This window comes from Sturnira hondurensis, unplaced genomic scaffold (assembly GCF_014824575.4).
Source record: "Sturnira hondurensis isolate 20B ecotype Veracruz unplaced genomic scaffold, ASM1482457v3 Scaffold0000648, whole genome shotgun sequence".
Lineage (NCBI taxonomy): Eukaryota > Metazoa > Chordata > Mammalia > Chiroptera > Phyllostomidae > Sturnira > Sturnira hondurensis.
Genome location: NW_028073279.1, coordinates 752,188 through 775,742, shown reverse-complemented (window position 1 = coordinate 775,742; position 23,555 = coordinate 752,188). Strand labels below are relative to the sequence as shown.

General features: G+C 38.1%; 1 protein-coding gene across 1 annotated transcript; it reads left to right on the top strand.

Moving 5' to 3' along the window:
- Positions 1 to 22,504, top strand: LHX8 (LIM homeobox 8). The gene is made up of 8 exons (XM_037044177.1): positions 1 to 84; positions 493 to 654; positions 4,334 to 4,455; positions 6,476 to 6,696; positions 7,226 to 7,329; positions 12,150 to 12,245; positions 17,861 to 18,044; positions 21,842 to 22,504. The coding sequence occupies exons 1-8, from the start codon at positions 10 to 12 to the stop codon at positions 21,916 to 21,918; spliced, it is 1,041 nt and encodes a 346-aa protein (XP_036900072.1). The 5' UTR covers positions 1 to 9; the 3' UTR covers positions 21,919 to 22,504.
- Positions 22,505 to 23,555: the final 1,051 nt, after the last annotated feature.

Sequence of the window (23,555 nt, the reverse complement as noted above, 5' to 3'; positions counted from 1 at the left end):
CTGGGGCTCATGTCGGAAGAGTGCGGGCGGACTGCTGCCCTGGCGGCCGGGAGGACTCGGAAAGGCGCCGGGGAAGAGGGACTGGTAAGTGGGGAGGGACACGCGGGCTGACGCGACAGGCCGCGCGTGGGCGGCGGCCCGGGGAGAGGGGCGGCCGCCCGTGCTCCGTCGCGGCCCCGCTGGCTCTCGCGGGGCGGGTGGGGAGAGGGTTGGGGCGGGGCGGCCTGCGGGGCTCGGCCGGCCTGGCGCTCTGGGCAGGGTTCGGGGCGCCCCGGGTCCTGGAGGTCGGGGGTCGCGGCCCCAGTGGGTGGTGCCTGGAGCGCGGACTCTGGACTCGGGGTGGCCGCGAGCAGAGAGATCTCACGAACTGGGAGGGAAGGGGTGCTGCTGCTAGGGAAAGGGCGGGGAGTCGGTGGGGGCGCCCCGGGAATCCGCGGGGAGAGAGCGGAGGGACCCAGAGCCGCCTGCGACCTCGCCTGTGGCTTCCCGCAGGTGAGCCCCGAGGGAGCGGGGGACGAGGACTCGTGCTCCTCCTCCGCCCCGCTGTCCCCGTCGTCCTCGCCCCGGTCCATGGCCTCGGGCTCCGTCTGTCCCCCTGGCAAGTGTGTGTGCAACAGCTGCGGCCTGGAGATAGTGGACAAGTACCTTCTCAAGGTAGGGAGCGGCCGCGAGGCTCGGGGGGAAAACAGAAAAGTTTCTTTCCCTCTCTTTTCCATTCACGTTCTCGCTTGAGGTTGTAGATTTTCAAGGCAAAACAGGCCAATAAGGGCAACTTCTGCGGTGGGGAGGGGGTAAGGGAAGAAATCCTACAGTCTCCTGAGTTTTTGCAAAACAGCTCTTGGGTGACAGGCCATGGTGGTGCCGATACCCCGGGTGGGTGCACTGGGGTCAGCCGCCAACTCATGGAGGAGCGGAAGTGGAGGACCCCTTTTACCGGCTCGGAAATACCGTCCCGCCTGATTCTTTTCACTGAGCCCCGGCTTAGGTAGCGTCTCTCCACCCGCAGTAACGCCCGCGCGCCGGGCCTGCTTCGGAGAGTCCCAAGTCGCTGTATGCGGACCGATTCCCCTTGGCAGTGTCTCTTTTGGGTGAGGACCACCCTAAGTTCTGCAACGGCTCTTTTTGGACAGAATTTTAACATAGTCTTGTGTTTATTTACCTGAGGCTTTTCTAAAGTAGAAGTCCCTAGGAACATTTAAATACAAATCATTTCAGTATCTTGCTCCTGTCATTAAGGTTTAATACTTCAAGGTCACCCAATGCTTTTTTTTAATGTTGTCTCCAGTGCTTGGGGAGGAGGGGAATGGAAAGTGATGTAACTTTACCAAGATAAGAAAGAAACCTGGTATGAAGTGCTTCCAGTGGAGGCGTGAGAGTAGATTGTCTGTCTTAATTTATTTGTTTTACTCCTCTTAAAACATTGTGGGGGAGTTCTGGAGTATAAACTCTGGCAGGCCACCGTTCTTCTTGTCATTGCCTGCAGGCGCGTGGTCCCCTGTGTCTTAATCCTAACGCTCTGGGTTTTCAACTTCAATACCTCTTTAAAACCACTAGTTAAACTAATGATCTCTCCTACACTGAATTAGTAGCAAACCAGGTCACTTTCTCTTCCCTCTCCACCAACCCCCCACCCATTCCAGTTTTCAAAAGAATTAATTAGGGAGTGCCTGAGTTCGAAGAGCAGGTTAGTGGGGTTCTTCAAACGTCCACCTCAATGTACAAAGCTGCTGCATCTGTAAAGGGGAAATGATGCCCTATAGATAAAACCCAGATAAAGCACCCAAAGGTGTTTTGGTAAAAACATTAAAAGTAACTTGAGTTAACCTTTATCAACCAGTAATTCTTAAAGCTGACAAATTAACTGGCTTCGAATCTACATTCTAAGAGTCTCCTTTCAATGCTTCTAGAGCTGGGCCTTTTTAAATATTTGAAAATCATCTTTTGGCTCAAAAGTAGCTTGTTTTCAACACTTCCTCTCAGTAATGAGCATACTGTTTAAGAATGTTTCTGAAGGGATCTAGGAAGACTTTAACACCTCATAGCAGAGAGGATATAGAAAAACTTTGTTATAAAATGACTTTTAACGCACCCTCGGAAACAAAGTAGTTTCTAGTACTCGTCTTTTATCTGTTAAAAGGTTTGCATATTGTTACATGTTTGTATGACGTGCAACATCTAAGTTATCTGAGCTGCCCTTAGTCACAGGACTGGAGTCCTCCCAGGGAATCCTCTTCTTCTGACATATTCTACTTTCTTATGCATATTAGTATGTTAGCTCTAACAAAAGTTTGTTACTATATGATTGTATAAAAATTCTGAATTCTTAACTGTTTTTCCATTTTGATTCCTTATTCATCGAGATAAGTTTGAACTCACATCACTGCTAAAAAAAAAGTTAGACCTAGTACAGTATTTGAGGCTATAATTTTTTAATATTAAAAAAACACCATATTGTGAGGCAATTAAAATGGAGTTAGAACCAAAAAAGCATGAGATGAGGTAGATGTATATCTATTGCCCCACCCAGCACTTCGGTGCCCTAGTGTTTGGGTGGCTTTCTGGCTTGGCCTGGCGTACATGCACGCATACAGATTGAGTCACTGCCAGCCATCAGGGACAGTTTTAATTCTTCAGAATTTTCTCTCTTCACCGTAGTCTCCTCCCTGGAAAAGAAATGAAAGATGAAAGAGGATTTTTATTGTTGTTGTTTATTGTTTTGTTTGTTTATAGTAAACTTTGAGGGAAGGTGAAAAATCAGGCCTTAGATCTGGCTTTAGAAAGTTACAAGGGTGGCCATATAACTCTGCCCTGAAGCCTGAATCTACCTTTGCTTCCAAAAAGTAAAAATAAAAAATAAAGTAAAAACAGGTTAGATAAGATATAAATGCACAAGAAGGCCCTAAACAGTGAAATATAAAAGGAAGACCATACTTCTAATTTTAATTTCACTGGAGTCATTTTTGGAAAAAAATAGAAGGTAAATATATCTATTTCCAGGACAGTATTCACAGTTGTTAATATTTTATTCTTTGCTATTTTACATGTTTTCTTGTATAGTAAACATGTACATCATTTGTAACAAGAGCAATTTCTTTTTAAGTTTTACCCAAAGAGGTACATAACTGTGATTGGAAGTCAGTGAAACTTTTTTTCCAGTTTCGAAGTACCTTTTATCTTTCATGAACAGTAGTGCTATAATCTGATAGAATCTTTGGACAGATGATCTTTATTATGAACTAATGTAGCAAAGGGCATATTTCACAATTTACCACTTTTCCAAATCATCTAATTCTTATTTTAGGCATTTAGATCCATTTGTAGTGTGTAACTTTTGTTTTTGTATAATATCAATTTCAAATATCTCTGCTGTTCTTTTACCTGAAATTTAACTAAGCATAAACCTCATTCTCCAGTCAGTGTAGGGAGAGCAAACTTCAGGAGCCTGCATTCCAGGCAAGTTCAATCCAATCCACGTCTGTATTTGAAGGCTTATGCTGTGATGGCGACTGTTTCAGGTGAGGGTAATTATGATGTGTTCGCTGAACTGATGATATTTCATCTTCCTACTTAGAAAATATAAAGTGCTGTGCTGTATCAAAGCACCATTTTCTGCCTCATTTCTTGACGTAGAAATGACAAACAGTGCTTGGGTGCCTTTTTAGAACCACTTATAATTATTATTTTTTCTCCAGTAGCCAAATCATTAAGTAGGGTTAGCAATACTTCAGCCCTTGATCCTATTATTTAGTTTTGAAAGGGAGCTGGGGCTTCTGCCACATCAGCATTTAAATCTACCTTAGCATTTCTGTTTTGTAAGCAAAATGGATTGTCTGGCTTCTTTACAGCATAAGTATCTTTAAAAACTTCATTTTCATTCTCTTTCTCTCTCATGTTAACTGGTGCAGTTTATAATAATTTAGCCAAAAATTAGATAGTGAAGTTACCCGGTTTCACTTCTTTGACTAACAACATGTTTCATGGTGGGAAGAACTTGGTAAAAGAAAAGATAAACCAGTGTATAGGACTTCGAAGAGTTCAAGGATTTTCCCTGTGTTCCTAGAAGTTCCATTTTTTTAAAAAATGAAGTCTTCAAAGAAATAAAAAAACATTTTAATACAAAAATATACAATATGTTATTATCATTTTTCTGGTTGGGTCTAAGAGAATATAGCTACACACATATTTATGTAAATGGCACCTTTTAGATGGAAACATTCAGCGTGTGTAGTAAAATAGTAAGGGGCCAGCTTTTAAAATTGCCTAACACACCAAACCAGTGGATATCCTCCTAAGTCTCAGAATGGTTTCTCATCCTGCCCCCTTTCCCCCACAGGTGAATGACCTGTGCTGGCATGTCCGGTGCCTCTCCTGCAGCGTCTGCAGAACCTCCCTAGGAAGGCACACCAGCTGTTACATCAAAGACAAAGACATTTTCTGCAAGCTTGATTATTTCAGGTACCTTGTGACTTTTTGTTTTAGTAAGTCGATATTCCAAGAAATTATTACACAAAGAGAGTTTTGTAAATGCGCTATCTTTTCCAGTTTTATTTTTTGAAGCCCAGATTTTATGTATTTCAAAAGAAGAATGCTTTATATTTTTGAGGTATATATGTATTAAACCAAATAAAATAAGCAGGCTTATATGTTTTAGGAGTTCAGTATACAAAACTCATTTAAAATAGTTACTCCCACTTTGGCAAACGAAAGCTTTAGGTCTTAAAAACAGGGACGGCTCTTTGCTCTGCATAGGTATAAAGTATGGAATATAAGATGACTTATCGTGACAAAGCCCCTTGTTTGGGGGAAGGGTAAGATGAAATAACTATGGAGGGGGGAAATCCAAGTTCTGTTTAAGCTTTTACCCATTTACTGTAGAGCAGTCCCTAGTTACACACCTATGAAATGCTTGCAGATTGGAGACTGATAAACCAAATTAATCAGAATTGAATATTGCATTATGAGAAATATACCAAATCTAATTATTCTGCCTAAAAATCCTGTTTCTTTTGTCTGTTCTTTGACCTTTATTTTGTCAAATTACATTTGCCTAAGACATTAAATGCAACATTTTCTGTGTGGCCCTTTTGTAATTGTTTAAATGTGCAGTTTTTCTAGTATAGTTCAATTCTTAATGGATAGCTATCTAGAAATTGAAATTGAAAGTCATTTAAAAGCATGACTTTAAAAGATTACCATATTTTTTCTTATGTGCATTTCTAAATAAAAAAGAATGTTCATTGTGAAATTGGGAAGTTAATATATAATGAAGTTTGTAATACTAATTATGTTGTTTATACTCAATTTCAAAAGCTGATTTCAGAGAGTGTAGTGATTGATTTGAATAAATTGCTAGGTAATTTAAAGCACTTCATGAAATCCAGAGTTCTTTACTTTATGAAGTCACAGGATTTTATAATTACCAAAAATTTATATTTCTCATCAGATATACTCTTCATTTCCTTAAAAATAGTAGCAATGTGCCTTGTGTTTTACTTAGGATATATTAAACTTAAATTTTTAGGTAATCTAAAGACTTTTGTAAGATTTTGTTTCAGAGGCTTGTTGAAGGTCTAGTTCCTCAGGACAGGTTTATACTTCATATTTTATCATGTTCTGAAATATTTTAGGATTTTTTTCAGAATTATTTTTTAAAATAGTAATACCTCTAAAGAAATATTCATGAATAGATACAGACACATGCACTTCCCCAGACTGATATGTACATGCTGAGCCATGACGAAGATTCGGAAAGAGGACATGACAAAGAGTGCCCAGTCACTTGGACTGAGAGAAAAAAGATATATTTGTATATGGCATTTTGTTATGATTAATCTGCATTTAATGTTCAGATGTGTGTTCAGAACTTTTAGGTAATATCCCCCCCTTCTGTGGTTAGCAATGCAACAATTTATTCACCTAAGGAAATATTCGAGTTTTCCTTCCTTTCATTCTTCCCAGTGTGAACAAGCTCTGTTTTTCTGGTTCTTCGATAATATCAGTTTCAAATGTTTAAGTGTTTTCACTTTTAAAAAGATATGTAAAGCATTTTCTAATTATCTCAACTTGGTTTTAAGAAGTCATTTACGTCTTCAGTGGTATGCTTTTGAGCTTTTAGGTTTCAATCTGTAGTGTGTGTGCATTTGTATCTTTTGTCTCGGGTAATTTGAAATGCACTGATATTTGTTACAAGAGAAATATTGAAACATATTTATTTTAAAAGGAAAGAATCCAATCTTTGTTTAAAGTAACAACGAGAAGTTCTTGATTTATAAATTGGTTTGAATTATGGCCATATCTTGTCTTGATTGCTTAGCACACTGACTTTTAGAAAAATCATTGATTCCTGTTTTATTTTCAAAAGCTTTAAATACTTGGCTCAATCCAGTGGGTAATGTAATGCATTAGTTTAATCTCAAACTGATGAATATCTCACCAAGCACTCAGATTCTTACCTCCCGCCCTTCTATTTATGCAGAAGATATGGAACTCGCTGCTCTCGTTGTGGGAGGCACATCCATTCTACTGACTGGGTCCGGAGGGCCAAGGGCAATGTCTATCACTTGGCGTGCTTTGCCTGCTTTTCTTGCAAAAGGCAACTTTCCACAGGAGAGGAGTTTGCTTTGGTGGAAGAGAAAGTCCTGTGCAGAGTGCATTATGATTGCATGCTGGATAATTTAAAAAGAGAAGTGGAAAATGGTAAATATATACTTAAAATACTTTTGAGTCTTTTGGAACAGTGAATACAGGAATAAAAACAATTTTTCCTTCAGGTCATTTGAATGCATTATTTTGTGCAGTGTAATTGTGGTAAAGCTCATTAAGCACTTTACTGTTTGTGATGGTGTCCATCTGTTTATTTGCAGGGAAGGTCATGCTGTGTCTATTAGCAGTGTTCCGTATTTTTAGTCAACAGCCTTGAGTTTAGGATCTGGTTTTACTTTTTGTAACTAGTCATTTCCTTGTCTTAGCTTTCCTAAGGATGAACTTTAGATGTGTGCTTACAACTTTTTGCACTTGTGACTAAGTATTCAAACGTACAAATGGAAGATTATTTCTGCAGTATTTTCTAGTGTGTTTAAAAACTTGACTCAAGGCGTTCGGGAACCTAGAAGATGTATACAATTTCACTCCCAGCCAAAACATGCAAGAAGCCTGTTATTGTATGACTGGTAGGCCCATAGGCCCATCTGCATTACAAACATGTGTGGTGTGTTTTTAAATATAGGTAATGGGATTAGTGTTGAAGGCGCCCTCCTCACAGAGCAAGACGTTAATCATCCAAAACCAGCAAAAAGAGCTCGGACCAGCTTTACAGCAGACCAGCTCCAGGTAGACATGACAATGAATTTATAATTTTTGAAGCCCCTACCTACCAAAACCAACCAACCAACCAACCAACCAACCAACCTCTGTGCTGTCTAAAATCATTTTTATGTTTTCAAAAAGGCTAGCCTGTGCTTTTTCTGAAAAATACCTTGGCGAATGTATGAAATAATACTTCTTGCCCTAAAATATTGATCAATATTCCCAGAGTTATATGTACAAACCAGTCCTTCAAACTTTCTTTCCTGGGTTCCGCTGGCATTGGTATCGAGGTGGAACTGAAATGTTTGTCTTTCCTGTCTTCCCAATGAGGTCACTTTAATCCTGGCATTGACGTTACTACATATAATTGTGACAGAAGACAAAATATTTTGTGACTCAACAAAGAGAGTCATACAATATGGGTGTGAGTCTATGAGCCACTAATGTGTGAATCTTTTTTAAAAGCTGCAATGGGTCTTTTAATGGACTAGATTATACATTTTCTGAGAAGGTTGATTATGTCCCCTGAAAAGGGAGGGATTATTTTCAGTCTAGCTGCCCTAAATGTAATTGTCATGGGTTTGATTTATGTTATTTGTCAAAAAATTATTAAATAATTACTCCTTGCATTATATTAAAGTCTTCACATATAATGGTTCTTTTTGGCATTTTTAAAAAGATAAAGTCGTGTTTTCTAAAAGATTAATGTGGCTAAGGTATTTTATATTAAGGTAAAGTGACATTTATTGAGCACCTACCACCCACTGCTGGGTGCTTTATACATTGTATCCATCTTATCTCAGACTTTAAAGGACATTTATACCATGTTAACAAATAAGCGCAAGTTATTTTTTAAAAATCACATATAATATTCTAAGACCTGCCAGTATTTATGATGACTACAACTGTTTAAAGAAGAGAACTTTTATTTTGAGAATGACTAAGAAAGAAATCTTGATGGACACAAATATTCCAAGCTAACGATATTAGAAAGCAGTTTAGAATTAAAAGCTAAAGCTGTTCTGAAGATTTTTCAAGGGATTATTTTAAATTTCTTAACTTAGGCATGTAATAATGGTCAATAAGTAATAAAGGAAAGCTAAGGCATTGGAAAGCAATATCTCTGTCTGAGCGCCTCTTAGTGCTTTATGGGCAGATCCTAGAAAGCCCTAAATTAGAAAATATGAGTACCTGTGAGAGACCTGGCAGAAAATGCCTGGTACCTAAAAGATGTGTGAGTAATAAAAAATATTGTTTTTTAAATTTTTATTTATTGGTTTTTAGAGAGAGGGGAAGGAGAGAGAGAGAGAGAGAGAGACGCATATCAATCTGTTGTTTCACTTATTGATGCACTCATTGGTTATTTCGTGATTGATTCTTGTATGTGCCCTGACTGGGGATCAAACCAGCAAACTTGGTGGATCAGGATGGTGCTCTAATCAACTGAGCTACCCAGCCAGGACCATTTGCTGTTTTTCAAATTGGCCATTCCCATAAGGGCTGGCTATGGTTTTAATTATAAAACTGATTTGATATAGGGATTTATTATTAAAACTATAATTATAAAAAGTTGAAGTCACATTAGGTATATAGACAATTTCATATAAAAAGATAAATACTAATGAGTAAAAAGGGAATAATATTTGTGGTGGACTTTGCGCGCCAAGTCATACGATAGGCGTTTTCTCTACATTACCTCTTTTAACCTTTACGATTCCTTGATGTAGGCAGCCCCACCCAAAGGGGCAGGGGCTTTCCTCAGGGTAGAGAGCCAAAGCAGTGCAAGAGAAGGGATCTGGACCTTCTCTCCACCCCTCTAGTCTTCTCTTTTGTGTGGCCTCCCTGTGCCTAACAACACTCCTCTTAATGGTGGTAGCAACAGCTAGAACAAGAGTGGGATTCTGAATCCCACTGTAAATAGCCTTGTAGTTTTCATTGCAGATGTGCACACACTATTTCACCGTGCTTCATTAAATGAGAATGTGCTGTGAATCGTGTTTCTAAAAAACTTAGAATCACAAGTTTTGAAAAATGAGAGCGGAAAGGATGTTTTCAAAGCATGTTCTCACTTACTCAATACTTATTAGTATGGGTTGACTGAAACAAATGAGACACAACCCTTGTCCTCAAGTGGTTCTTTATAATTTGGGCATCTGGAAGAGCTGTAGATTTTTAAAAAACTTGAATAATTATATTTTGCCAGAAGCCTTAATAAATCAAGTGATATACCCTCATTTTCAAATTGTCCTGCCTTCAGTAAAATAATAAAATATGGTGATGATCAGTAAGTCAAGACTATTCATGGAGAACCTGCTTTAAACAGGAGAGTTAAAATGGGAAGAATAAGCAAGATAATTTAAAAAAATTCTTCTTTAGAAACCTATGGGAGAAAAAGTAGTTTCTTTTTCTTTAAAGATTTTATTTATTTATTTTTAGAGGGGAAGGGAGAGAGAGAGAGAGAAATAGTGTGTGAGAGGTTTGGTTTCCTCTCTCATGTCCCCACCCCCCAACTGGAGACCTGGCCCTTGACCCAGGCGTGTGCTCTGACTGGGAATTGAACTGGCAAACTTTCGGTTCATAGGCCAGCACTCAGTCCACTGAGCCACACCAACAAAGGCAAGAAAAGTAGATTACTACTTACAAAATAAAATACTGCTTTGTGTTGCCATGAATATTTCAAATATTGTCTCACTTGTAGAAATGATATTTAAGAAATTTCAGCTGATATTAATGGTTTGCTTATTGTATTTGGATGCATTTGCTCAAAGATTACATGCTAAGGTTAGCACATACTTTAGTCTACTTTCAGGATGAGTTAGTCAGTTGCTACTGTGCAGAGTCATGACATTTTTGGCAGAATTTCTGGCCTTAAAATGATGAGTGTCTCTAGAGGCTTGCTCCTTGACCATTTTAAAAGAGCTCAGAACAGAAGTAGGTTGAGTTTTGACATCATTAGCGACAGGAGAATAATAAAACTAAGTTAAAATGGGAAGGGTTTTTATTGTGTGTGAGAGACTAAACATTGATAAGTACATATTACTTTTCCTTTAGCACAGTCCAATTCTAAACCATCCATGTTGATTCAAATTTTGCTTTATTTTTTGATGAAAAACTGCCTTATCAAATGTAATTTGGTTTCACTATTAAACTTGTGAATTTGAAATACCTTTGTGAAAAGCATGCTGTTTTGTCCTATAAATTGTCAATAGTGGTTCTGAACGCAAGTGGTTTTCTTCTTCAAAATTAAAAAACAAAGACAGTCTGCTTGTTCTTTTTTCTCCTTGAGATTTCCTTGCTCGGGCTTCTATAAACACAACTGTATTTGCGTATGAAATAGCCCATGTGAAGTAGGAAAGGAAGAATGAAGTGAACTAAGTGAGATTATAAATTTTTAGGTTTATTCTACCCACTTTTTAAAGCAAAAATACATGTGCTATTTACAGAGAGTGTGTGGGCATGGTTGGACAGGAGGCCAGGAATACCTTATCCTGGAAGAGTCACTCATCAGAGAGAACTTACCTGAAAAACATATAATTTGTGAACCTCTTAAGTTTTCCTGGAACAGCTTCGGTGTTTTTTACCACACTGCCTTCAGATTATCCTCAGGTAGTCAAGTTCATTATGTAACAAACATTATTGACAAGAAGGGGGATATGAAGACCGAGACTTTCCCTTTGCCCTCAGGAAACTCAGTCTCCACTAAGGAGGGCTAGACTTGCTGAAGAACTATTTAGCTATGCTGTGAGCAGTGTGGGGGCAGAAGACAGTGTGACAGGAGGATCATAGCGGGAATACGGAATTAATACCGCCTGCTGCAAACGGTGTCCAGACTAGCAGAGCAGGTCTTTAGTTAGATTGGTTGCAGCACCTCCACCCCATGCCCATGGACATGCAAAACCATGTCGAATGCCAGACTCATTCTCTTAGTCTTTATAATACTCTCTGTATTTTATAAAACACTTCCCTCATTGACTGACTTTTAACTAATAAAATACAAATATCCCACTTGATACCTATGGTTAACCTTTTCTGAAAGAATCCCAAAACCTTAGCTTGTGTTGTATTCTGGTGCTCCCTCCCTCTCTTCCTGCCTCTCTCTTAACCTTGTGTGGGTGGTAGTTATTGGCCTGTCTGTATCTTTCTCCTGGGAAGTTGAAATCAGGGACAGTTTTCCATGGGTCGCTATCTCATAGAACTTAGCAAAGTGGCTCCGATCCGAAGGTTCACATCAGAATCACGTGGGGACTTTTTCAGTATCTAGATGCATGGCTTCCAGGGAACTCTCCTTCACTGAGCTGCTGGGTGTCTCTTTTTAAGATCCCAGACATTCCTTTGCACAGTGCAAGTGCTCAAGACAACTCATGGAGGAATGGTTACGATTCCGTGGAATACATGCGTTGCCCTGTGCGCTATTTGTAGACTACTACAAATGTGGGGGCCTTAAATCTGTTTAGCTCAGTAGAGACTGGCGACAGTAGTGATGTCATTCTGTGTTTTAAAAAGTTTTCTAATGCTAGCACTTTTTAACAGAATAGGAAAAAACAGTAAATAGATTTAATACTATTTATGCATTTTGTTTGTAAATTTTAAGAATGGAAGGAAAGAAAAATTGAGAGACAAGCTTTTTATATTGCAACTCATGATTTTTAAAAGATCTTAACATAGCAACTTGTATGTAAATTTATAAAATATACATTCTTTTCATTTATGCATATTTCCCCATATTGATCTTCAAGTAATAAAATACAAGTATCCAGTTTTCTTGCATGTCTTTTCTCTAGTCATCAAAATGCAGAAAATTGATTATTTTTATCCACTCACTACTCACATTTTTTAAACAACAGGTTATGCAAGCACAATTTGCTCAGGACAACAACCCCGATGCACAGACCCTCCAGAAACTGGCCGAAAGGACAGGCTTGAGCAGGCGTGTGATACAGGTGATTATTGTAAATATTAATTAAGAGATACTAGAATTTCTATTCTAGGTATTTATGGGTGTGCATTGTTTTGTGAAGACTTGTCAAAGCATTAGCTTGTCATTATAGTTTTCTTCACACTCTAAATCATTAAAAAAGAAAACAACCCTGATAATTAGCCTGCTTGGCCTGGGCTATCATTTGTTAAATGACTTATTGTACAAGTTACTTCATTCAGTGCTCAGAGTGACCCTGAGATCCTCAGACTAAAAAAGACAACTTTGGTTCCAAGCTAGAGCTGGTTCTGAGGTCAGTATTTTTTCTTACTTTACTGTGATTTTGTATGTGAGTGTGTGTGTGTGTGTGCGTGCGTGTGCATGTAAGAGGTGTTGATGGCCTTTGTTTAAAGGTCCAGATACAAAGCTAGGGAGGGATGAGTAAGAGCAAATTTATGTTTGGCGATTGTGGAAGCAGAAGCTGTTGGAGCTGACCTTGGAGGGGCCTGTAAAGGTAGAGTTCTCTCCTGAGCAGGAGAAAGCCATGGTATGTAGTTTTACAAAGGAAAGTCTGGTGACAGTGCATGGGAAGAATCAGAGTCAGGAGAGGATAGGTGGAGTTCAACAGAGTAGTTTGAATGTCCAGGAAAGTAGTAATTTTGAAATGAAACATAAGTGGTGTAGTGCCCTAGGATTTGAGAACCATTCCGTGACTGTGCAGTGAGGGCAGGTGCTGAAGGCCAGAGAGCAGAGGAAAGGACCAGACACTGTAATGGGAAAGCAGAAGGAAGTCAAAAGTGATTCTAAGATTGAAAGTCAAACTACTCATGGAAATGGTGCAATGAACAGGAACAGTAAGATCAAGCTAGTTTTGTAGCTTGTAGGGAGATGAATTTCCATTTCTCTCTGCTAATTACACAGTAATGGTGCCATCAGCAAATAAACGGCATTTTCAAGGATGACCAGAACTCAAGCAAAAAGATCCAATGCTATGACACTGGGTAAGACCCTTTAGAAAAAGATTATAGACAGGAAAGAGTAAAGAACAGATCTTAAGGAGAGAGCAGGGTAAGAGGTGCTGTTGGAGTGAGACTCGGGAACAGCAGGTGTGAATGGGTGAGTCAGAGGGAGGAGCATGGTGGAAGCTGAAGAAGTGAGCTGAGGACGATGAAGATGGTCAGCTGTGTCAGGTTCATCTGGGGAGATCAGGGAAATGGAAAATCATTTTAAATAACATTCAAAGCTCAAAAAATTAAGGAATCAATGCAAGCAGAATCTGGTCTCTGCAAGGCAATGCAGGAAAAGGTAGATTTCACTCATGACATAGAACTTTCTCAGTAGGAAAGCCTACAAAAATGTCATGGTCTTCCATTGAAGGCAGCAAGTTTTCTATGCCTGGAAGTGAAGCTTCCTTCTTTGCTGAGGCCAGTCAGACACAATGGGCTGAGGCTTCCTTCTAATTGGAGACTCTGCAGCAGCTGTCAGATTCATGACTACTGTGTCTTGTTAGACGTTTTCTGATTCTCTGAAGAAATAAGGACCTCAGATAGACATCTCTTGTGTAATATCCATGTATTTCAGTCTCAAGTACTATGAGCAAGTCAACTTGATTCCACACCCCAGAACTTGGAGAATATATTTATTGTTGGGTGGTGGTTTTAATATGTGAGGATTGAAGGAGGTGGAGGGGGGTGGAGGAGGGTATAAGGGGAATACGTGTGATGGAAGGAAACCTGACTTGGGGTGGTGAACACACAATACAGTGTGCAGATGATGTGTTGTGGAATTGTGCACTTGAAACCTGTGTGATTTTGTTAACCAGTATCACCCCAGTGCATTCAATAAAAAGGAAAAAATACACGAGGATTGAATTTAAATATTTCTGATAAGATAGCAAAGGAAGTAATACCAGCATGCAAATATTTGTACACAGGTGGGCACAAGAAAGTTCACAGTTTCTTTGTATGGAAAATAATACAGTAATGAATATATAGTATAAGAATAAACTCTATTTTGCATACTCACAAATATAAGCCTACATTTTCCTCACCCAGTATATTATTTGTGTAAATACATGTATATATAATTTAAATGTATAGTTCTTCACAGTATTTTTGAAGAAGTAAGTAGTAATCATGATCTACTTTCCCAGCCTACTTCCTAGCATTGAGCACGCTTCAGAGAAGTTAAAGAAAAGAGTTTTAATTATTAGACTTTGATTCAAATACTCAAACTAGGTTATAGGCAAAGATTAGGTAGAAACAATGGTCTGATACAGAGACGAGCTGAGTCTTCTTAGACATTAGTAAGATTGTCATTGTACTAAAATCATAAAACAAAAGTGGATGATTTTACTTTCAACACTCTTCACCTGGATGAAATCACTATTCACATACCCTTTCCGATAGGCAAATATATAAGTTGTGTACTCTACAGATAAAGGGTAAAACAGTGCTATTTCTTTCAGTCACTCTTCTGGGAATACCTTTTCATATTAAGAGCTACATCATTTTTATTGCCACTCATATTAAGCATAGAATAACTTATTTAGTTTATTTCCAGATTTTTATCATATAAATGCTTTAGTGAGCAACATTGTACACATACCTTGCATGCTCATTCAATTGTTTTGATAGGATAGATTTGTAGAAGTGGGATTGTTGAGTCAAAAATGAAGCACTTTTAGGGCCTTAAACTGATAGCACAGAAATCACTTTCAGAAAGTTTCTATCAGGTGGTTCTGCCAGGAGCTGTTTGTGAGAGTTCCCCCTCCCCAACCTTGTGAGTCCAAAGTACTGTCGTTCTTTAACGTCCCTTCTGGTTCGATAACCAGAAAATGTCCTTGTTTTTATATTTTTCATTATCAGGGAACTTTAACACATTTGCTTATTTTGTCATAAGTTGTTTTTTGGTCCACTTTTCTATTGATTGGTTTCTCGTCATCTTACTTTTACTGATTTCTGTTTTCCATGTTAATTTTTGTAGTTGATCAATTTTATTTTTTCCCCACATAGAACTGTTTATATTTTTATGTGTTCAGACTTTTCAATATGTTTTTTCATAGCTTTGGCCCTTTCCTTAAACATGGTTTCAGTTATTTACACCTCCTCTTCATTGGAATTGACTATTGGTTACATGTTGGGTAGGGATTTTTCTATACTTTTCTTCCCAAATGATTGAATAGGTTTCTTATTTTTCTGTTTGTTTAATTTACTGATTTTTTTGCTGTTCTTCCACTTATTTATACATTCATTGGTTGATTGTTGTATGTGCCCTGACCAGGGATCGAACCTGCAACTTTGGTGTATTAAGGCAATGCTCTAATCAGCTAACCTACCCAGCCAGGTCTACCCAGCTTTCTTAAGTCAGTATTCTGCTTTCTCAGTAATTTAAAACTCCATCTTCTCATACACTAAATTTTTATATTTGACCTTTTGGACTTCCAAAGAGATTAACTTTATGCGTTAGTCTTTTCTTTTGCATAATGTCTACATGGCCTGCTTTTAGCTTATATAGTTTACAATATGGAACTCAAAAAATTTTAAGTATATTTCTTACAAGAAATTTTAACTCTTGTTAGAGGTTTGCAAAGAAGAAGGAAGAAATTTTGTCAGTGAGGAGAGTGAGAGAACTTGTGTTTGAATTCTGAAGCTAGGTAGCCCTCATGTCAGAAGTTGTTTTCTGAAGTCTGGTGTCCTTAGCTATACTTTGCTGTACAAGTTACATGACACTTTGTGTTTACAAACCTCTCTCTGCTGATTGATTACCTGTTGATGATTTTTCCAAGGAGCTTTTTGAATCAGCATTAAGGGAGTTATTCTGCTGTTTATGTCATGCCTTCTTTATATTTACTTCCAAAGTCGGTTTTTTTTAAAAAAACAACTGCGTAGGTCCCACCCTATATGTAATCTACTGGACACATAGGACACTTTCAAGAAACTCTGGGAACCACAGTGTTACGGGTGTTGGGTTGCATGCAGTTCTCTGGCTGTGTGTCTTCCAGTTACTGCCCCGGAAAAGGCAGGTGGCGGCAGGTTTCTTTCATCAGCTGGAGAATGTGTGAGTGCATCTTCTTGGCTGGGTGGATGACAGTAGTGGCACACGGAGCCCGTGGAGAGGGCTGTGACCGGGGACTTTGGGCGTGGTCTCTTTACAGGTGTCTAAGAGTCTAGTACTCCACATTTCCAAAGAGGGAGAAGGCTGTGGCTTCCCCCTCCTTTTCTTTGATGTGTGCCTAAGTCTTGTTCCTGAAACATTCCTTGGTGCTTCCTTTCAGCCACCTGCTCAGGGCTGCATATTATTCATTTTTTTATGATTGTATTTATTTATTTTTAGAGAAGGGAAGGGAAGGAGAAAGAGAGGGAGAGAAACATCAGTGCCCTTCACATGCCCCCTACTGGGGGGACCTGGTCCACGACCCAGGCACAAGCCCTGACTGGGAATCGAACTGGCAGCCCTTTGGTTTACAGGCCAGTACTCAGTCCACTGAGCCCCACCGATCAGGGCCATTATCCATTTTTATTTCTTTAGTTTTAAACCTTTCAGTTTAAAGCCTCTATTTTTGAATCCCAAGGGCAGGGTGTGTCTTAGAAACGAAGCCAGATTTTTCACATAAACATTTTTGCAGCTTCCTTCATTTCCACATTATTTAGACTCGATTCTCTTTTGCCAGCCTGGGGCAGAGAGACTTATGCCCCCAGCCTTTCCTTGACCTTTACCTGAAACACCAGTTATCTTAGTTTCTTTAAAGTTTTTATTCCTCCACTTCTCATGATGGAATTGTTTGAACGATGGCATGTAAATGCTATATTATTTTAGTAGAGTAACACTATAGTTAAGTTTTATTTTATGGTATGGAATTGAAACATAGGCAGGTTTGTTGCTGGAAGCATTCTGGGCAGTCTAATCTTACCTACCTGACCTGGATGTAAAACTCTGCTTGCCCTGAATTTACTTCCTTTATTCCTGGGAAAGAGCGGACAAGCCAGTGGTTAGCGCTTCACATTTTGTGAGTTGTTTCACCAGTGTTTGTGTTTTATTCTTCTTAAATATTACAGTTTTTTTCCTCATTATAAGCTTGACCTTAACATGCTTCCCAGAGAATAGACTATGTACTCACCTGGATGAATTGAAGCCAGCAGGTTAAAATGTGCCTGGAATAAGTGAATCAAGGTATTTGTAGAAAGCTTTATGTTCTCAGTAGGGATTTTAGTCATTTGAAAAAAAGATTTGAAATAAGTCCAGCAGGTGTCTAAGAATACATTTAGTAGTGTATTTTTTGAAGTTCTGCTTAAAAGGCTCTTTCTGCTTCTCTTTTTGTCCCAAACACTAGTAGTAAAATCAAGGAAACTTTTTTGGAATTCTTGAGGCCCCTTGCTCTTTTAATTTTAGAAGATGCTGATTTAGTATAGAATTGGTTTTTAAGTAAATCTTCAAGTAGTTAGTATTTGAGCGAAGGAAATGACCATTGGTATTTGTGTGAAATTACTTCTCTTCTGTCTACAGACCTTTTCAAAAACTTACTTAGACTTATACTGTGCTTGTAGGGGAGAGTAGTTGAGGTTGCATCCTTTTTGAAACTGAGTTGTAATGTACTCAGAAGCTGATATGTGACATGGCTACATTGCTTTTCTCCCTCAGGTGTGGTTTCAGAATTGTAGAGCGCGCCACAAGAAACACGTCAGTCCTAACCACTCCTCCTCTGCCCCAGTCTCTTCTGTCCCGCCCTCCAGGCTGTCTCCACCCATGTTAGAAGAAATGGCTTATTCTGCCTACGTGCCCCAAGATGGGACGATGTTAACTGCGCTGCATAGTTATATGGATGGTAGGTATCCTAACACTTAACAGCTGTCTCCCAAGCAGTCAATAACTGACAACTTCTAGTATTAGATCACTGGTGAGATTCACTTTTTGAAGTATTACCTCATTAGTAGCTGAAAAACATTGTGCGAGGTTTAGTAGGGAGCAAAACTACCCAAACATGCTTATTTCTGTGGCTGTATTTTGAGGGACAGGTTTGACACTCACTTTATAGCAAAAATACAAATATTGATCTTGACTCTTAGCGCTTGATTTCTACTTAGGAAAAAATGTTTTGTTTGTTTTTTCACCTGATAAATATTTAAATAATTTATTTTCCTATGGTCAGAGAAACTATTCACACTCAGATTTTTAGATTGGAGTTGACTTAGTTTTGTTAAAGAAACTTTTTTATTGAAATAAGCATACATATAGTTAAGTGCACACATGATAAATTAATAAAAAGATATCCTTGTAAATCCTACCCAGATGAAGTAGTAGACCATAACTAGCACCCAAAAGCCTCTCTTATGTCCCCTCCCAGTCATTATCTTTTTCCTCCAAAGTAACATCGCCTTGACTTCTAAAATTGTGTTTCACTGTTGCCTTTTTGTGAGCTTAATGCAAATTGAAATGCACAGAAGTGTATTCTTGTGTGTTGTACTTCTTTCAACTACATTGTTTATGAGTTTCATTTGTATTGTTGCAAGGATCGGTGATTTGTTGGTTTTCATTGTTGTATGGAATTCTACTGTAGGAATTCACCACAATTTACCCACTCTCCGGGTGATAGACATGTGTGCTGTTTCCAGTTTGGGCTTTTATGAAATGCTGCTGTGGACTTTATGGTGATTGCCTTTTGGTGCACATTAATTCACACTTTTGTTTGGTATGTACCTGAGAATGGAACACAGGGTCATAGGCTACACATATATTTAAATTTTAGTTGATTCTGACAAACTGTTTCCCATAGTGATTGAAGCAGTGTTTGTTCACTTGGACTAGCAGCATATAAGAGTTCAAGTGTTCTATGTCCTAACACTGGACATGGTGTGACTTCTTAATTTTAGCCAACTGATAGTTCTGTAGTGCTTTCTCATTATTTTAATTTGCTTTTCTCTCAGTGGCTGATGAAATTGAGCATTTTTCACTGGACATCTTTATATCTTTTTTGTAAAAAGCCTACTTATGTCATTTTTCTATTGATCTATTGGCTTGTCTTTTTTTCTTGATTGCTATATTTCATTCTTGCTATATTCCGCATATAAAGGTTTTTTTTTAAGATTTTATGTATTGCAAATGCTTCCTCCTGTTCAGTGGCTTGCCTTTTCCTACTCTGTTAAGGGAATGTTCTGTTGAGTGCCAGTTCCTAATTTTAATGTAGTTCATTTCATCAGTTTTTTCCTTCATGGGCGGTGCTTATCTGTGACCTGTTCAAGAAATTGTTCTTACTCAACAATAATGATGATACTCCTGCAGTATTTTCTAGAAACTTTTGGCATTTAGGTTTACAGTCCATCTGGGATTGAATTTTGTATGTGGTGTGAAATAAAGAAATAAAGCCTATTGTTATATTGTTGAAAATACTAATTTCCCAGCTGCTTTGTAGCACAATATTTGTATAAATCAAATGTCCATATGTGTTGGTTTTATTGGTGTACTTATTATATTAATACCTAGTTGTTTTAATTATGCTAGGCCTATAATTCTTGATATCCAATAGTATAAGTCTTCCTATTTCATCATTACTCAAGTTTGTGTTGCATATCCTTTACCCTGAATTTTACCAGCTGTCAATTTCTACCCGTCAAAAAGGAGAACAATTGAGATTTCCTACAGTCTATTGTAGGAAACTACCAACCTAAGTAGTTCCTAAATAGTTCCTAAAACTATTGTAGGAAAGACTGGGTAATAAATGTCTTTCATATCATGAACATTGTCCCTTTATTAAGGTCATCTTCAAATGTTTTTGCATAGTCTAGTGGTCTTGTACATCTTCTGTTAGGTTTATTCATAAGTCTTTGTTTCGATGCACTTGTCACTGGTATTTCATCTGTATGTGGAAATACAGGTTGGCAGCCATCTTTTTTCATCACTTTGAAGATATGATAAATTTTTTTCTGGCTTCCATTGTTTCTGTTGTTTAAAATATGGATAGTTAATTAGCCAGAAACCACTTATTAATAAAGTCAGCTGTTGGTCTTACTTTTGCATCTCTGAAAGCAAATGTCTTTTTTTCCTCAGCATTTCTCTTTGTGTTCACTTTTCAGTTTTACTATAATGTACAGTACTAGAGATGCTTCTTCAATATCTAGTTTGATGTTTCTTCCCTTATAAAAATTTCATATTGTCCAGCCTTTTGCCCTTCCATGCTTTAGTCTAGATATTCCCTTTTAACCTATCTTCCAATTCACTAATTCACTCACTCTCTATCTAATATGATGTAAAACTCGTCCATCGAGTTGTTCATTTTAGTTCTTCTAACTCCAGTTTTAGAACTTACATTCCATTATTTTATACAATTTTAATTTCCAAGCTGAAATAATCCATTTGACAAATAATCTGTTTGTCATTTTGATCCTTAATAAAATTGTTTTATTAATTATCATTATGTTAATGCCCATGTTTGATAACTCTAATATCTGGATTTTTGTGGGTCTATTCTACTGTCTTTGTTTTTTCCTCTTTGTTTCCAGTCAAGCCATGTCTTCTTGTTTGCCTTGTTATTTTATATTGTATTTCAGATATTGGGTATGAAAGACTAGAAATAATTTGAGGTTCTGGGTAATGACCTTCCACCAGAGAGGATTTAGTTTTGCCTTTGGCCAGGAGTAGGCTAGGGGAAGATGAATTTAATCCAATCAGGCATCCGTCCTTAGGGGTGTGGTGTGTTTCTGGGTTGCCACAACTTAGATTTGGCCTGTGAAGGTCCCAAACAAAGCCTGTGTTTATTTTGTTTCCATCACTTTTAACTATGGCATCTCTTCAGCGTTCCCTGATCTTTTATATTTGTTTTCCACAACCCTGCCATAGTCTAACTCCTGAAAACTCTGCTATACATCTCAGCCTCTCATGCATTTATTTTAAAATTGTCACTAACCTGGGGAAAAGTAGCCCCATTCTATCTTTCTCCTCTTCTTGGAGTTGACTCCCTTGGTCTCCTTCATATGCCCTCAGACAAAATTTAAACATTTTCTCCAGTTTTCCTGGTTGCTCTCAGAGGGAGTTCATGTTTGAAGCAACGTAGACCTTGCTGGGGGTGGAATCTTCATTTTAGGTTAAATAAAAAATTAGAACCTGTAGCATTGCAATCACTTAATGCTAGTATCAACATTGGGTGTGCTCACATGAATGACTGTTGTGTTGCCTGAGTCCAATGTGTTTTGATCTCTGTGTGGGGAAGAGGCAGTTACGCATTCATAAGTGAGAATTTGGGAGGTCATCCTATCTACAGACACCCTCATATGAAAGCTAGCGACATATATATGTGCAGACAAAGCTCATGTGTCTTTCTAGGGGCAGGGTAAAGTGCAGTGAATGGGGTATGGATGGAGGACAGTAAAGTGGCAGAAGCTGTGGCACAAAATAAAGATTTAGGGGTGAGCCATTCCTAGATTCCCACTTAATAATACATTCATGATGTTGAACAAGTTCGTTCTTCTGCTGAGGTCAGTGGAAGGAATGTAGCTTGGTGCCCTCAGCCATAACGAGTAATGAAGCACATTAAAGCACATTGTCTTGGATTGTTTTTGTTTGTTTTGTTTTTAAATCAGTTTTACTCACCCTGCAAAACTGATCCACAAATTTCTTTCTATTTTATAGCTCATTCACCAACAACTCTTGGACTCCAGCCCTTGTTACCCCATTCAATGACACAACTGCCAATAAGTCATACCTAATTTCTTTTTTCAGGGATAGAAAGGATTACGGATATAAACTTGTCATTTATTATGTATAAAATGCCATTGAAAAGATTAGTGTTACTTTTTTATTTAACACCCAAAGCATTTCCAACATCACTTTGCTGCCCAGGTATGTATCTACAGTTGGCCTGCAAGACACTTTTATTGATTTTTCATTTTTTGTAAAACTTATGTTTACAAGAGGAAAACAAATCAAAACTTTTTTTTTGTATTGTCTGGAAATAGTTCACTCTAGTGTGTATCTGTTAATTTATTTGTCATCAAAAGAGCACTTTGCCTAAAAGAAAGGACTGACAAGTGTGCAAAATGTTTACAATCCTTTGTGAAATTGTAGTTTATCATTAGTTTGTATCTGTAAGTTATTGTTATAAATATTATCTGTATTTTTTTGTTACATACAACTTTATACTTTGAGGCTTGTATCTGTGAATTTGCAACTGAAATTTATTTTGCCAATGTTTTCCGATGAACTGAATAAAGCTTCTGTTGTAGCATGTCATGCAAACACATTACTGTGTTTGTGGTTGATGAATTATGGCTGTAAATAACACTATAGTTTAAAAGCCCACCATTCTAAGTTTATTAAACATTTTCCATTATTGTGAAAGTTTCAGTCAATTTGTCCTTTTGGTGTGTGTTTTCGACAGTAAGTTGACTTTAATGTCTTTCAAATATAACAACTCTTAATTTAAAAAATTTCATTTTGTTTTCAGCTGTGTTGGGAGTACATTTTAATAGGAAACTTATTTGTTGATTATTGCACTTACTTAACAAAAGAACTCATGAAAACATCTAATTTGGCAAATTGTCTCTTTTGGGCTCACTAATAAAATTAATGTGAAAGAAAACGCAGAGCACTTTTCAAAAATGATCTTTTGGGGTATCTCATGTCAGAAATGAAAAATGGGCCACCAGCATGTGTTTCTTTGGGGGTGACAAAGGAGGCCGAGAAGTCTTCGGAATTTCTGAGCTACGGTTCTGGAGCTGAGACTCAGCTTTTTCTTCCTGGCGAACACTCGGTAGGGATCGTGACTCAGAGCTGAGATCTGAACTTCAGCACTTGATGCTAAGTCTCAGCGGATGCTTGACTCGGAATTTACAGAAGGAAGCAGTGCACCCTCACTCATTTATGCAATTTAAAGAACTAAATCAGTACTCACTTCTTGTCTTTCATATACCCGTCAGGAAAAATAAGGTAATGAGGAAAAAATCTTAAGAATCTTAAGTTTTTAAGTCTTTGTTTAACTTAGCAGATTTACATCTGGCTGAGGACTGGAAGTAATAGTGGAGTATTTGTAATTCTATTCTGGTAATCATAAATGCAACCAGAAAGCACTCATGTGGACGTAAGTAACTTGCTATCTACCTCAAACCAGAAGCAACAAAACTACTTCTCACAAAGAGAGAAAGGGGAAAAAAGTGTTTTGTTTTAACCTGCTACTCCACTTGGCCAAAAACAAAGAGTGACTGTTGACTATAGTCACTCTATCTAATCTGGTGAAATTGAGGCTAATCACTTGGGTTTTAGTCTACCTGTCCCAGGCACAAAGTGGCGCGGTCAGCTTTACCTTTACCAGATGTCCAGGAAAGCCCTTGTAGTCTAGCCAAGCTCT

What these genes read in the sequence shown, in the direction of transcription:
- LHX8 (XM_037044177.1), top strand. Translation starts at nt 10, where the DNA reads ATGTCGGAAGAGTGCGGGCGGACTGCTGCCCTGGCGGCCGGGAGGACT. An exon ending in AAAAAGAGAAGTGGAAAATG is followed by an intron (nt 6,697 to 7,225) that starts GTAAATATATAC and finishes TTTTAAATATAG; the next exon opens with GTAATGGGATTAGTGTTGAA. An exon ending in TTACAGCAGACCAGCTCCAG is followed by an intron (nt 7,330 to 12,149) that starts GTAGACATGACA and finishes TTTAAACAACAG; the next exon opens with GTTATGCAAGCACAATTTGC.